This window comes from Rousettus aegyptiacus, unplaced genomic scaffold (genome assembly GCF_014176215.1).
Source record: "Rousettus aegyptiacus isolate mRouAeg1 unplaced genomic scaffold, mRouAeg1.p scaffold_m13_p_13, whole genome shotgun sequence".
Lineage (NCBI taxonomy): Eukaryota > Metazoa > Chordata > Mammalia > Chiroptera > Pteropodidae > Rousettus > Rousettus aegyptiacus.
Window position 1 is genome coordinate 2,879,667 of NW_023416288.1, and position 17,317 is coordinate 2,896,983.

At 31.3% G+C, this 17,317-nt stretch overlaps 1 protein-coding gene across 5 annotated transcripts in view; it reads right to left on the minus strand.

The window, feature by feature from the left end:
• Positions 1 to 17,317, minus strand: part of KMT2E (lysine methyltransferase 2E (inactive)) — an 80,259-nt gene that overhangs the window by 20,114 nt on the left and 42,828 nt on the right. For all 5 annotated transcript variants that reach the window (XM_016145905.2, XM_016145904.2, XM_016145899.2 and 2 more), the window contains 9 exons: positions 15,739 to 15,819; positions 11,558 to 11,616; positions 10,487 to 10,662; positions 10,036 to 10,074; positions 6,891 to 7,121; positions 6,649 to 6,779; positions 5,471 to 5,588; positions 4,403 to 4,512; positions 141 to 405 (listed from right to left, as the gene is read on the minus strand). In XM_016145905.2, the coding sequence (XP_016001391.2) occupies positions 141 to 405; positions 4,403 to 4,512; positions 5,471 to 5,588; positions 6,649 to 6,779; positions 6,891 to 7,121; positions 10,036 to 10,074; positions 10,487 to 10,662; positions 11,558 to 11,616; positions 15,739 to 15,797 (1,188 nt within the window). In that variant the 5' untranslated portion in view covers positions 15,798 to 15,819. The remainder of the gene's footprint in view (positions 1 to 140; positions 406 to 4,402; positions 4,513 to 5,470; positions 5,589 to 6,648; positions 6,780 to 6,890; positions 7,122 to 10,035; positions 10,075 to 10,486; positions 10,663 to 11,557; positions 11,617 to 15,738; positions 15,820 to 17,317) is intronic.

The following is a 17,317-nucleotide window of genomic DNA, read 5'->3' on the forward strand; positions in this document are numbered from 1 at the left end:
TTACATTTATAAGTACCTCATTACAGAATGGACTTAAAACAGATTTTAAACCATTTTAGATAAAACAAAGTTAAAATGACAATATTTTCCTTTAACTTCTGTCATCAGGAATCAGTAGAGCATATAGTTCATTTCAGTACCTGATTATTTGAAACTGATAGTCTCAGTGGAGAAAGCTTTCTCTGTTTAGTTTCTGGGCTCTTCATTTTGTTGGCTGTTCCTTCACAATCCAAAGTAATATTCTGATTTTGTGTATCTTTTTCTTTTGAAATATCCTTTTCTTTTTTTCCTTTTTTCCTTCTGGTCTCATAACCACTGTTGATATTTTCCGTGGACTCGGAACTACGTTTTAGAACAGGGCACTCTGGATTTTCTTTGAGGCATGCACAATCCACCTTGTACTTACTACAAAGATAACCAGTTAAATATTTAACCCAGACAAAAACCAAAAATTTTCTAATCCATTTTAAGCTGTAACTCCACAAAATTATATGCTGTTACTAATTATAAGCAATCCTTTTCACTGATTTGCATTCCTGGTAACTACCAAAAAAATTTTATTTTTATAAAAACAGTGTAAGAATTTAAAGTTGATTTATGGGCCTTCAATCATAAGGACAACTAGTGATGCTTATAGGGGGAAAAAACAACTTAAAACAAATCTTTTTAAGTAAAATGATACTATGACTCATATTAAGAAGGTAAATATCATATTTACTTCAGTGGTCCCAAGAGTGTTATAAAGTATATATGTAAGTGACAAAATACTAACCTTAAATTTGATCTAAATAAAAAATATGCTAGGTAAAATAAATACCAAACCTTAACTAGTTTCCCCCTTAACGAATAATTTCAATAACCAGGTTTCTTTAAAAAGCTATCTTGAAAAAAATTAAAGTTATGCTTCCTTTTGCCCCTCTTAAGTGTTCCCTCTTTCAAATGAAAGCTTGAAAAATAACTATACTATCTCTCACCTTCAAAGAACTGATAATACACTTTTATCTCTTCAATATTTCCTAGTGCTCTGCCCTCTCTATCTATCTCTACCCCCAAGATTTAGCTTATCTCTAGGATACAGGCTAAATGCTCAAGTTTGAGTTAATAATAGAAGCCTCCCACTTTGCACGTTTTAAGTAGTTTAATGTTTGTTCACAATAAATAGAAATTTATGTTTCCAAGTATCTAATACTCCTACTCATTTACTTTCAACATTGGTTAAAGGTACAGGTCAAACTGCCTAACTGCCTACATTCTGTAAATCGGATTTCAAACATTTATGGTCTACCACCCACCTCCGCATATCAGGTTAGAAACTAGTTTAAAACTCTTACTAGATGTTTTCTTTGATAACAGAACTGCAAATAATGATGGCAACAGCTAATGTTTATTAAGCTCTTATTCTGTGCCAGGAACTGTTTTAAACACTCAATCTTCAAAACATCCCTGTTAAATGAGTAGTATTATTCTCACAGTATACATAAGATACTAAGGCACAAAGGTATGAAGAAATTGGTCCAAGGTTACACAGCTTAAGTGACTAAACTAGGATTTGAAACCAGTCAGATTATAAAAATCTTATATTCTTAAACACTATGGGATAGTCTCTTGAAGCAATGAGCAAAGAGCCATTATGCTACATTTTTTACCTTCTGGGGGAAAATGGACTTAAAAGGAAACAAATTATGATGATAAATCTGATTCCGACAATCAAATAGAAATACATACTGAAAGAAGGGGATTTTCACTGATAGAAAAAGCATTGAATATTAAAAACTTATGCATTTAAATAGATTATCACACAAAATTCAAAAAATAAAATACAGAACAGGAGGAAATGAAATGAAATGCTTATAACCCAAGACTACTAAATAACGAATGCCCTACCACCCCCAAAAAATCAGAAGGCGTAAGACTGCCCAGCAGAAAAATGGACAGATGATCAGGCATTCAAAACATGAAAGCCAAATCACAAATAAATGTATAAAAAGATCCTTGGAGTCACAAAATAATCAAGGATAATGTAATTATGGATTAGCATTAATTTTTAAAGTAGTAAAGTAAGTGGAGCAAAGAAGTAAAACTGTTGGAACAAACTGGGCATTCACCCATGTCTAGTAAAAACTGAGGCTGTGCATATTCTATAACCCAGCAATTCTACCCATAGGTCCCCTACCATGGAGAGAATGTGTATACATGCAGATGTGTTCAAAAAGCCATAGGAGCCTTTTTTGGTAAAGGTTCGCCAAGAGTAGAATGGATAAATACCATCAATGGTGCAAAGAAACAAACTAGATCTGCACATAAACCGAATCACAAAAGTAATGAATGAAAACAGGTGAAAACGATAAAGATTATAATTTACCTATAATTAAAAATATACAAAATACTAGATACTATGTGAAATACACTAAATTAAAGATGGCAGTTATCTCTGGCAAAAGTAGGAAGAGAGATGCTATCTGGCTGCTAAACAGATGGGGCTTCAATGAATAATGTTTCATTTCTTACTTTGGGAAGTAGGCACATGTACTTTTTATATTATTATATTTTTTACGTTAAATTTAAAAACTTGAAATTAAAGTTGCTATACTCAGAATGAACTCCCCCCCCTCCGCAGTGTTTCAGAACAATAGTTGTCAGAGTTTCTTTGTAAGATCTCGAACAAACTCTTAATTTATACTGCAAAGAAAATTTGGCACAATTTGTTTTGAGAGGCAAAAAGTGAAATTATCCATTCATGTAGATTAACCGAATTAATCCTAAGACTAAAATTGTACAACCTATAAAACGAGAAGGATGGTCAACTAATCTATGACAAAGGAGGGAAGAATATACAATGCAGAAACCATTTTCTTCAAGTGGTGTTACGAAAATTGGACAGATACATGCAAAATGAAACTCAACCACCCTCTTACACAATATACGAAAATAAACTAAAAATGCATTAAAGACTTAAATGTAAAGCCTGAAATCATAAAACTCCTAGAAGAAAATATAGGTAGTAAATTATGTGGCATCAGTTTCAGTAATATCTTTTTGGATATGTCTCCTCGAGCAAGGGATACAAAAGCAACAATAAACAAGTGGAACTTCATCAAACTATAAAGCTTCTACACAGTAAAGGAAACTTACTGAACGGGAGAAGATATTTGCAAATGATATATCTGATAAATGGTTTTATAAGGAACTCATACAACCCAATAACAACAAACAATCTGATCAAAAAATGGGCAGAGGCCATGAAAAAGCATTTCTCCAAAGACATGCAGATGGGCAACAGACACATGAAAAGATACTCAACATCATTAATCATTAGGGAAATGCAAATCAAAACCACAATGTGCTTCTACTACCCACACCAATAAGAAAGGTTACTATCAAAAAGTCAACAAATAATGTGTTGGCGAGGACGTAGAGAAAAGGGAATCCCTGTGTACTACTGCTGGAACTGTAACCTGGTGTAGTTACCATGGAAAACAGGATGGAGATTCCTCAAAAACTACTGGATCTACCATACAATCCAGCAACTCCACTTCTGAGTGTTTACCCAAGGAAAACAAAAATACTAATTTGAAAAGATATATGGACCCCTATGTTCAATGCAGCATTATTTACAATAGCCAAGATATGGAGATAACCTAGGTATTCATCGATAGGTAAATGGTAAAAAAGATGTGGTATAAACACACACACACACGCACACACACAATCACACTATATTATGCAGTAATAAAGAATGAAATCTTGCCACTTGTGACAACATAGATGGACCTAGAAGGTATTATGCTAAGTGGAAAAAGTCAGAGAAAGACAAGTGCCACATGGTTTCACTTATATGTGGACTCTAAAAGAACAAAATGAACAGACAAAAACCAAAAAGAGACTCTTAGAAACAGAGACCAAAGGGATGGTTGCCAGAGGGAAGGGGGGCTAGGATGGATGAAAAACTGAAGGGGAATATAGTCATTAATATTGTGATGTTTGCATGATGATAGATGATTACTAGAATTAATAGGGTGATCACTGTAAGGTATAAAAATGCTGAATCACTATATTGTACATATGAAACTAATATAATATTGTATACCAACTATACTAGAAAATACAAGAAAGAAAAGGGAAAAATTTTCACATAAACAAGGTCAGTATTGTATGGCTGAATTCGGACTACTAACCATAATTATTATTAGCATTTACATTATAATAGTAATTAAGGAAAGTCTGTGAAAAAACTAAACAACATTGCTGTAATGGAAGCTTATACCAAAATGCTTGTTTTCAAGTACTTTTAATTACCTTACAATAAATAAAAATAAAATGCTATAAAATACTAAATTTTTTTGAGGACATTAAGGAACTATTTTTGAAACAATAGATATCATATTTACAGAATTCAACTTACCAATTCCCATAGTCAAAATCGAAGGCAATAGTAATTTCAGTTCCCTTTGGAATACTTTGTATAGAATAAATGTAAAGATGTATAGTTCCATCTTCGATTTCATGCCTCACCTATTAAAGAATAATTTTATATATCTATGAATTATTTTCTTCCTTTAGAGGTACTCATCCGACAATTTTGAAAACTATTCCTTTTAAAGTATTTCCCAAATACAGCATGGAAAATAAACCATTAATTACAAGACTTGTAACAATAAATCAGTGCTTATCAACTGGGAAAGGGGTACCTCAGCACAAGCTTGATGCAAACGCTATGACAGCTCACTATGTAGCATTAAAAAGAAAACATTATTTTTCACCAATTCTATGATGCATATTTTTTTACCTTGTCGCATATGTGAAATTGGGAGTGGCATCTTCAATTTGATGAAATGCAGTAGTGGTACAGTTAACACTATAATTTTCTATGACAGACACTGTTCTAGGCACTTTACATATATTAACTCTTTTAGTCCTCATAACACATTTTTATAGAAAAATTAAATTACAGACAAGGTTATAAAGCTAGACAGTCAAAGAGAAGACATGAATCTAGTAGTAAGTCTGACTTCAAACCTACACTCTTAACTAATATTATACAATTATAAAAGTAAAAATGTTTATTTTTCCATATAAAAAAACCTCAGAAATATTATTTTATACTCCACATTAAAGCGTAATTTTATAAAAAGTTTTATAGTAGCACCTACAAAATTTATTTTAGCTTTCGGCATTGTCATCTACTTTGATCAAGTCAAAATATTTATTTGACCCATATATAGAGCTTCTAGAATAAACAAAAGTTCGATATTTTCTCTTACAAGGAACATCGCAATTTCTTCAATGTGCAAAGTCATTTTTAAAACCTCAGGTAACATCACGTAAATTTTCACAGTTGAAAGATACTGGGTAGTATAAAATGTATGAACAGTTTAAAAAGTGTTTTAAGCTACCAGACTTCTGTGGTTAATAAGTTTCATACATTTCCAACCCATGCCTCCCCAAAAGATTTCTTTATATATAAGCTTACCTCTGCATTGGGTGTACAAGAACGTCTGATGAATCGAGCCTCATTCCCAAAAGTCCTTGCATCAACACACATTTCTAGCCCATGAAATTTAGAATAGAATAAAACAAACGGGTATGGTCTACAAAGAAAGAAAGGCATTATAAATTATTAACATTTTGAGTTTAAGAAACTTCTAAGACTCACAATAAGTAGTGAAGCAAAGATAATATAAAGCAGTGTGATACCAGAGTCCATTCTTAACCACTAGCCTAGTTCATACTAATTAAGATTTTTACGTTTTCCCATGACCTTACAGAAATCGAAGGTAATTAATTGAAGGTGGAAATTCAAATTTATGATTAAAGTTAAAAAGGGGGTGACTATTGCCTTTACAGAAGGATTTGTAATTGGATATCTTTAAAGTCCCTATCTCCTAGTTCACTTAGGTGTTTCATTTATAGCTTATAGCACTATTTCAAATCAAATCTGCTATATAAAAGGGAAGGATTCTTATATATCTTTCATATCTTAAATGAAAACTCAAGTTATAAACAAGAAATAGTTTTAAAGTATATAGTAAAGTTATAGTATAAAGACTGATAATGTTATCTCCCTAGAGATACAAACGTACTTCTGACCTCAGGGAAGCAATGGCTATCATAGGGTCACATCGATTCCCTCCCAAAATCACAAACCATATCAGAGGCCTCCAAAGCCATTCCATACCATGAAAGTGGGAGTTCAAAGCTGTGGCACTAATGTAAGACCAAATCTAACATCATCTAGTAAAGAGGAAGGGTTTTGCCTATCACAGTCAGCAATGGTTTTTCTAAGTTCTAGCAATTATGTAACAAGGAATTAGGAAAGGTCCTAGATGGAAAGCATTCCTTATAATCTCTGGAAATCAGTTTTTAATTAACGTCCACCTATACTGCTGCAGTTTATCTTTGAAGTAGATTGTTTCAGGAGTATCAGCAAAAAAGAAATGGGTTAGAGATAGAGGAATATATCTACATTTTTAATGTTGTTATAGTTTCTTATAGTTTAGAAGTTACCATTAGTCACTGTTCAACCACACTATAGTTTTAAATACTAAAATGATCACTTAGGAAAACAAAATACATATAAACACATCTTGGTAAAAGAGCCAAAAATTCAATACATAACTATAAAAAACATAGGAAAATAAATGAATATACCTCTTAAAGAAATATCCATTTGCTTCAAATTGTTCTCTTAGCATAAACTTCCCTCTATATTCAATGATAAGTGCATCAGGAGGCAAATCCTTTGCGGATTTCAGAATTTTCTTATTTTTTTGTATATGGCTCTAAAATCAGAAATATTGAGATTAATTAAACTTCACTGCTTTTTCAGTCTAACTACTTAACAGTAGAAAAAGGTTTCTGTTTTGTAACTTTTTGCCAAATGATATCTTTACCTCTACAGGAGGTTTGAAGAGCAAGTTGTTGGTATTCAAATCTGATTTATTTATCTCTTTTTTGTCATTTCCATTGCCTAATCTTAGAGCAATTCTTTGTGCCTCCCTCTGAACACCCTCACTATACTGGTTATTATTTGCCTCTTCATATCGATCCATCCATGCTTTGATTTTTGTCTCCCATCCAAAATTTGAACCATCAGATGAAGGATCAATCTCGGGAGCTGAACCCTAAAATCGCAACAAACTAAGCATTAGTATCTGGGCTCAAAGTATTTATATACACACGCAAAATCAATGACAGTCTATACATAAAAGAATATAAAATAAACTAAAATGTTAGACTAACTTGGTCCTAATGAAAAGAAGACCATAAATGAGCAGATTGCTACATTTTTATACTGCAAGCCACACAAATGTGAGTTGGAAAACAAAGAAGCCGAGTTAAGCTGGAAAAGAATTCAAGCTTCACGTCACTACTGTGGCCAAATGGAAGCTATCTATAAAATCGCAACTACCCAAAGGTTTCAAGTTATTGTCATCTAATGGTCAAAAAAAGCATATGAAAATTTTAGAGACTGCCAACATCTATTCTGTATTCACAGTTCTATTTAATCAAAATAAATGTGTAATTATTATATGAACTACACATAATGCATATTAAGTATAAACTTATTTTCTGATATAATACTAAAATGTTAACACGTTTTATAACAAAAATGTACTTTGATATCTTAATTTAGTGTAATTGTTCACACAATAAATTTGACATGAGAATAAAAAGTTTCATAGAATGTGAAAGTACCCAAATGGTCCATAGCCTAAATTTAAAGGTCATAATGAGGGCGAGGACCCTCAAGCTTAAGTGCTTAAGCCCCTATTATAATCCGTTAAGAATGCTAAATACTAAGTAGTAAAAAATTACCACCTCTCTTCTTAATGTTACAAAACAAAAGGGAGAACTATTTCCACTGGAATGCAATTTATGGGAAGACACAATTACCACACATTTAAAAAAATGTATTAAAACCTGAACTGCCATAACCAATTCTTATTTGCAATCTCAGGATGAATATCAGTTAAAGCAGATAACAAGAACATATATTGTGTCTTATCATTAGCATAATTCAAATTTATAATGATTTAACATGTGAAATTTCAATTTAGTTGTAAAAACTGTTTTTTCTTTCTACAATATTAAACAGCTTAATGAGAAAATATTTTTTCTATAATAATGTAACTCTGAAATTTTTATATCACATATAGATTTCATAAAGATCCTTATATATCTTGCTAAACATGTACATGTCTACAGAAACACTAAAATTTACCATCAGTCAACCTTCCATATAAGTAACTAATTATTACTATGAAAACTATCATTCCTTTCTAAAACGAAACAAACTATAGTTGAACGAACAACACAGGTTTGAACTGCATAAATCCATTTATATGCGGATTTTTTTCAATAAATACCTGTACTGTTTTCAATCTGCAGTTAGGAGTCTGAGAATGTGGAGGTTCGACTATATATATTGATTTCTGCTGTTTTATATAGGGAATTTGATATCTGCGGTGGGTCCTGGAAACAATCCTTCTCGGGACAACTTAAGTTTGAGGGAGTCAAAAGTCATTCTTAAATTTTTGACTGTGCAGGGGGTCAGCACCCCTAATCATGGCATTGTTCAAGGGTCAACTGTATAATAAGTTCCTCGACTATTTGATGGGGGTAGGTTTAATTTACCAAATGATATTTTATGTACTTATGTCTTCTACGTTATAATGACCACTTGATAAAGAACATTTTATGCAAATATGAGAAGCTATATATCAAGGCTTTCCCCAGCATTTTAAAAGAAATCTACTGTTTTCAATGTTTTCTTTGTTTTGTCCCTGCCCCCTTATCCCAAAACCCTCTACTGACCCAGTATATCTCTAACACAGCTATTCTATGTCTTGAACCTTATACTACAGATTTACTGAAATTGTAATGATCTGATAGAGAAATATCTTCAAATTAAGGAAAAGATTTTTAAATGATGCAAAGAATTTTTAAAATCACTTCCTCAGTCACAACTTTACATAATAAATGAAAATATTTCAATTAAGTAAAACATGCTCCTTCCTCATTAAGCCTGCTATTGAAGTTACTAGATAAATTGGGAAGAAAGGAAAACTGCTTGAGCATCGATAGTTCCAATGGCTAAATCCAAAAACTTTTGTAGATCTCTTTATTCTGTCGGAAATACCAGAAATCTAAGTTTAACATAGTAAGTATAAAATTGGAACTTTAACATATAGAGTATTTTATAAAACTTTGGACTTAAAGTATGCTGAGTGACACCATATATTAACATTTTTGAGAAAGAATTACAAAAGTACGGAAGAATAATCATTGGACAACTGTTTAATGATTTGTTTTCCAGGAAAGTGGAATAATGAATAATTATTATGTTTTATATCACAAGGACAACAGATACACTATAACATGCTCCCCACATACTATTTTATTATCTGACAACTTGAAAAACCATATCCTTTACTACCTTATTAAAAAACCTATACAGTAACATTATATGGCTGACCTCTGTAATCTATTAGGGGGAGGCAGAGCTGGAGAACCTTGCTTCTCTCAGTAATTTTGGCATCCACAAATTTGAGGATGTATCCTAATTAATTCAAGTTACAAGTGACTATTTTGTACTTATATGGTGGATCTATGGGTGATTTTATAGTAGTTTATGATGACAGCCTTGACTCAATGACTAGAATCTCAACTATGCAAAAGAGCAAATTTTCAAATTTCAAATGTGACTGAAGTTAGACAGCATGTTCACATATCTAGTACATGTACACTAAGTGGTAATGGAGAAATGGAATGCAATGATAACTGAAATTCAGATTACCTAAAATTTTAATATTAGAAATTGTTTATATACTTCCTTTTGCTTAATATTTTAACATAATAAATTCTAAGAGTGGTATATTAATCCTATTAGAATTCTCTATGTTCCCACTTCTAATAAAGATAATAAGCAATGGAATGCACACAACGAAGAAAGCAAAGATTACGAATGACCAACCATTTAGTAAGCTCCTGAATAATTGACAATTGATAATAAGTGCTGAAATTTAATGTATTTACCTTAACTCTTGATGATTTCCTAGATCCTTCACGAAAGGCCTGAAATAAAATGGAATTCTGAGTTTTTTTTTAAGGTGGATATAATTAATACTTAAGACTCAATTGGTACACTGAAGGTTTTTACTGAAGTCTCATAATTACAAAGAGTTTGGTAAAAAACAGTATCACCAGAACTAGAATGTTTAATTAGAATAGAATACTATTCTCTATTAAAAATAGAATGCAGACTACATAAGAACATGAAAATATTTTATGATGCAATGCTAACAAAAATTCTAAATTTTCTGTGTGCTCAATAACCATGGAAAAATATTTGATAAAAATTGAATAGGCATAAAAAATATTATAGTAATTACTATAATAAGACCCAGCTCCCACCACTTCCTACCTACTCATCTAAAAAAAAAAAAAAAAAAAAAAAAGGAAAAGTTACTTTTTTTGAAAAACTTACTTTTTTACATTTTGAAATGTTTTGTTCTTTCTCCCCACTTTTTTTCCTTCTTTTATCGTTAACCTTGGAAACTCTTGAAGCAGCAGTCAAAGTAATTGATGTTGGAGTATGCTGAAATGCAGTATATAATTCCACAGGAACCTCATCGCCACTCTCAGTTGCACTGGTATCACCATCTTCAAAGGCAAAATAAAAATTATTGGATGTATAATACTTCTATTGCAAACAATAAAACAGTATTCTACACAAGAAACTATTATAGCTACATATTTCTGAAAAATAAACACTTTTTTCACTTCCTCACCTCTCTCATAGTAAGATACATTTAAATGCACACTATGAATATCAGTTCATTAAACTAGAAGGATACAAAAGTTAGAGAGCACATTCAAATGGTGCAACTGTGAGAAACATGCACTTGCATACACTGCCAGTAGAAATTCAAAATTTCCTCCAAAGGGTAGCCATGTCTAGCAAAATTCTATATGCACTTATCCCTTTCACCTAACAATTCCATTTCTAGGGATCTATCCATATATATAATGACAAAAGTACAAAAAAAAAAAATCCAAGTGTGTTTTGTTGAAGGTACTATTGGTAAAAAAACAAAATACTAGAAACCACCCACATGTTCATCACACAGGAACAGTTCAATACACTATGATTACATAAAACCAGCTATATTGGTATCAACATGTTTTAAGCCAAAATGAAAACTGTAGCAAATGTTATACTTCTAAATTCCGTTCCTAAACATGAAAGAAATACTATTCCAAATGATCCCCATCTTTCTGAAGAGCAAACATATTTAACATCTTGAAACTAATAGGTTACCTATGTGTAGGAAAATATGGATGATTTATAATTTTTATTTCCCTCTAGTTTCCTATTTCCTACATTCTTATTCTATAATCTGTAAAAAATATATATATTTAAAATCTATATCTGAGACTGTAAATTATATATACAAGCAACATTCATCAGTGAAGTGTTTATGTACAACTAAAATTATGCAGGTCAGTTATTCTCAATCACACTAATCCTAATTTAGTATAGATCCTTTGCACCCACCTGACATATTTTCCCTTTTCCGGCGTTGTAGTAGCACCGCTCTCTCTTTATCCAAACTCCTACATTAAAATATCAACAGGATTATTTATCAAATTTTCATAAATTTAGATATAAATCAGATTTAAGTGATAAAATTTATAATTTCTCTAATGTTCTCATTGAAAATCCAACAATATAAAATATATATACTATCCCTTGCCTTACAGTTTAGATTTGATTTAGCATCATTAACAGTAAATGCTAGTTAAGTGATTAATTACTTAGGAAATTAGTACATTTTGTTTTCAAATAGAATATTTAAAGTAAAAAGTCTGGAAAAAAATGTTAACTAAAATCACAAATAAAATGTCTTTAAATAATGTACAACACTAAATGAGAATCTACTGGCATTGTACCAATTGCCTAAAATTATTTCCTCTTTGAAATAATAAACACTAAACATTTAACAATGAAGTGTATCATTAACCTCCCTCAGCCTCCACTCATGGAGTATCATCCATGGTAATTGTTTTACTTCCCCTTACCCTGACCCCTGCTTCAATGTTTCACTGCCTAACTTATTAGTCTAGAGATCAAATAACACTAGGTGGGAGAATAAGAGCTCTAGACTGAAATGCCTGCAACTCGGTAATAGACTTACCTTAATGTCTACTAGTATATACAAGTATCCTACAGCATCACTGATAACTATCCTGGTAATCACTGAATGATAAGTAGATATCACTCAATTGACTGCTCCTAAATGGTCAGTTTTTAACCAATTCTTATTGAATTCATCAACAGATACTTACCCCGTCAAGAACTATCTGGCAAATGGCTAGTTGCTATCATAAAGTGAAACAAATCACATAGAAAAGCCTCACTCACAATAAAGAAATGCAATGTATAATATAAGATTACTATTTTTCAGCTAGTTAAACTGTTAAAAATCCAAGTCTGCCACACACTCTTGTAAGACTTGGGAAAATAGACATGCTTATCCATTAATGGTGGGAATTCAAAACTGTACAGCTCCTACTAGAGGAGAATTTGGTGATATCTGACAAAATTTTACATTTACATTTACCCCTTTACCAAACATTCACATTTCTATTTGTAATTATAAAAGACGGGAAACAACTCAAATGTCCATAAGGACTGTGTGAACCAACTATAGTACATGGAAGACATGGAACACCTTGAAGCTATAGAAAAAAATAAGTCAATCCCTATAAACTACTACGAAGTGATCTTCAGCATGTATTTTTAAGAGAAAAAAAGGAATGTGGCAAAAACTCTATATACTACTGCTTAAGTAAAGGGGGAATACAAATACACATACAGCTGTTTCTAGTAAGAAAACAATGGAAGGAATAATCAATTTTAAAAAAATTATTTCTGGGATAGAAGTTAGACTTACACGAATATACCTTATTTTAAATATTTGACTTTAGAATTACAGGATTACTTCTTACATAATTACACAAACATATAATTATAAAAAATAAAAGTATAAAATGAAATGTTTAAAAATAAAAAATAACAATTACTCATACATTTTTGGAATGTAAAATGGTACAACTACTCTGCACAATAGTTTATTTCTTATAAAATTAAACATGTAACTACCATATGACCATTCGATTGCATTCTTGGGTATTTATCCTAGAGAAAACTTAGGTTCAAAAACTGTACACAAATGTTCCTATCAACTTCATCTGTAATAGTCAAAAAGTGGAAATAACCCAAATGTCCTTCAATGGGTGAATGGTTAAACAAACTGTGGTATATATACACCACAGAACACTACTCAGCAATAAAAAAGAATGAAATACTGATATATGCATCAAATTGGATGGCTCTTCAGGGAATTATACTGAGTAAAAAAAAAGCCAATCCAAAAAAGTTCACATACTGTATGATTCCATTTATATAACATTCTTGAAATGACAAATTACAGGAAAGGAGTATAAACAGTTGCCAAAGGTCAGAGACGGGAAGGATGAGGTGAGAGGTGGACATGGCTATTAAAGGCAACATGAGAGAGCCTTGCGATGGAAATATTTTGAATCTTGATTATGTCAATGTCAATATCCTGGTTGTGATACTGTATTAATAGTTTTGAAAGATGTTACCACTGAGATATATTGGGTAAAGGATACACAGGATCTCTGTATTATTTCACAAATGCACATGAATCTACAATTAACCTAAAATAAAGGTTTAATTTTCAAAAATCGAAAATAAAATAACCTAATCAACATAAGTGTGTATCCAGTTAATCTTATAACCAAATAGTAAAATTCTTTCAAGGGACTTTAAATACAATAAATTCACTTAACATCCCTTGTGGAAACCAAAGAAAGAAAACGTTTTTAATTGCTCTAAGTAATCGTATTGTTGGTGCTAATGTACGTATTGTTACTATAGAGACTGCTGTGTCCTTCAATGGGATTAAGCAATTGAGTAAGTAATTGCGATATTCTAATTACACTGCTGCTGAGAACTAGGATAAAAGGAGCTATAGATGGAACACAGAAATGGTTAAATGGCATACAGATGTCAAATTATAATGTTGTACACCTGAAACATTTATAAAGTAAAATTCTACCTCAATAAAAAAAAGGTTAAGTAAAATTTATTTCTATTCCTCGTATTCCTAATTTTAAATTATATTTTCAGTATAAACTCATGTATTTTATCTTAAAAATAAACAAATAGGCAAAAAAAAAAATTTCCTAGCTTTGTCCACTAAAAAGATCAATTCAGTAGCAAGGGGCATGACTAGCTGAGATTCTGGTCCTGAAAACTAATTCTGAGTTTGGGACATAGAACTATAAGATAAGCTCTTATTTTATCAGCACAAAAACTATCAAACATCACTAGGGCTCCAGAAACAACTTCAAGAAGTTCCCATTGACCAAAAATGGGACAATATTTAAACATTAATAAAGATAGTAACTGTAATAGACTGACATCTAATATGTTTAAGTCTCTGAATTCATAATGGTATTTAAATTTTTTTCTTATTCTGAAAACTGGTAAGTAGAGGCTAAGAATCCACAAATATATATCCTGCCTTTCCTCCTTGAATTATACCTTAAGAAAATGAACAGTTAATATGGCAACATGTTTTTCTATAAAAATATTCCAGCTAATAAGCGATGAGCAACAGAATTAACATGTCACTAATCTGCAACTCCTAATAAATTAATGGATCTAAAGAACAACTATCAATGAGTCCATCATAGAGACAACCAGGTATTGTGTGTCACCTATGAAACAAATGGTCTCACAAAGAAAAATAAAAGAAACCGAAATCTTATATCTATTTACAGAAATATAGAGAACAGAGAAACTTGTTAAACCATGATAATTCAACTGGCAAACTCATCAGGATAACCAGTTCAGTTCCTTTAAAAACCACATTGCAAAGGAGGTAAGGGGAGTAAGTTTAGATTACTAGAGACTTAAAAGGTATCTATCAACCAATCAATATTTTCATAGTGGCTGACTGATAATAGATTTTGTTGCATGTATAATAAGTTTTTGGTTATTTTGTAAATTCTTTTATAAATATGTACTGAAATATATGCCCATAAATATTTATATAGAAATATACAAGGATATCTATGAATGAAATAATATATCCTGGATTTACATTAAAATAATGTGAAGGGGAGAAGAAATACATTTTAGTATAAATGAAAAAAGATTGTTGATACTTGTTGAAGAACGGTGGTGGGAATATGTGGGTTCATTATACTATTTTATTTTTATATAGGTTTGAAATGTCCATAATAAAAAGATTTTTAAAAAACATATTACTGCAAACAGGTGAAAAGATAGTACAGACCTGCAAAATTCTGTAATTAAGGCAATGCCTTCTAAGAAAACTCTCTTTAACATACTGAATTGCGGTGAGAAAAAGTACTATCACTTAGAAGACACACTATTATTTTATGTATCATTAATAAAGTAAAAACCCCCTAAAAATTAAACCATAACACATTATCAATGGAAAGATTCTTCCTGATTTTAGAGACATAAGAAAAACACAAAAATGAAAAGTGTATATTAGAATTGATAAAATACAGTAATCCACAATCCAATAATTGTTTAAACGAGAATACATAAACTTCTATTAATTGAAGATCACTTCAGTAAAATTACTGACAATATTATTGCTATGCACAACTTACCTAGGCTGACAACGTTCACATAGATATGTATCAGGAATATGCTGCCTGTCAATCCCCATGCAGTCAATATGTTGCCAAACACTTAAAAAAGAAAAAAAATGGTAGAACACATAAAATATTAAAATCATCCTTAAATTAAGATTTAATATTCAATTTAACTATCACTTAAAGTGCCTACTTTGAGTTTAGTACTGTAAAAGGTATTGTAAAGAATTCACAGAAATATGTCCTCAGAAAGATAAAACTATAGATGTAAAAACAAGAGGACAAATGTAGGTATTATATATAATATAAATTTATAAAGCAAATATAATTTTAAACTGTAAAAGATATACATTACAAATATTATTAGCAATCACAAAGTAGAGAGGTCCACACCACTTGGAGTTAATGGGAAAGGCACCCTGGAGGATAATGAACTTGAATAGAACCTCGTTTGAGAAATTAGGAAAAGATTATGTAGCAATGTCTTCCCAAGTAGGTACATATAAGGAGCAATAGTCAGAAGTGGTTAATATATATGAAAAGGAATATTTATTTTGAGAAACAGAAGGGTGTAAACACGGATTAGTGTAGTCAGATTAACAGGACTTGGAATATCAGGATGTGTGTAGATTCCCTCTGCTAACAGGTAACTAGAGGTTCTTCAATGGTACATGGTGTTAATTCAAAGAAATTAAGAAACTGGAAGGAGAAAAAAACAAATAAGAGACTTTCCCAACATTCCAGACCTGAGGTAAAGAGGACAGAACTAGAAATGATGGCAAAGAAGATGAAGTTAAAGAATCCAAGAAATATTCCATGAAACTAGAGATTAAACCTATTCTATTCTTTAGTTACTTTTCATGGAATACATGGACCAGCTTGAGGCAAACATTTCGAAATGTATTATTACTGTATTTTATTGCCAAGACTTTAGTGGTCTAAAGTGTGTGTGTGTGTGTGTGTGTGTGTGTGTGTGTGTGTATATGCCTATTTCTAAAAAGTCTTAATTATTCTTTACATAATAATTAGCCGCTTCTAATATATAAGCTACTAAATTAACTATTTTATTGTTTTTTACTTCTTAACTGAGAATCCTGGGATAAGAACTGGTAGAAGTAGAAGGTAATCGAATATATATCAAAGATGTGGGGGGAAAGATGAAAAAATAAGCAGAGCACCAGACAAAAAAGGTTAGAATAACAAATTAAGTTTAATTGGGGGGTGGGGGGTAAAAAATGATGTCATGCAGACAACAGAAACAGAACTACAAAATGAACAAATAATCAGAGGCCTAGGTGTAAAACTTGAAAGAGATGAGTATGGGCAGTAGGTACATGAAAATACACAGAGGAAATATCAAACAAGAATAGAGGAGAAAAGATTAAGCCTTGCAGTATACTACTGGTTAAGCAGTAGAAAAATAGAGTAATAAAAAATAAATTTATAACAAAGAGAGCAGTTGACGAGAAGCAAATACCTTGACTAATCCAAAAACTGTGAACTGGTCCTTCAAGAATTTGTAGATATGTATAAATCCTATGGACTATTCCACTATTTTCTAATAAAGATAATTCTACATTATATATAGATCATC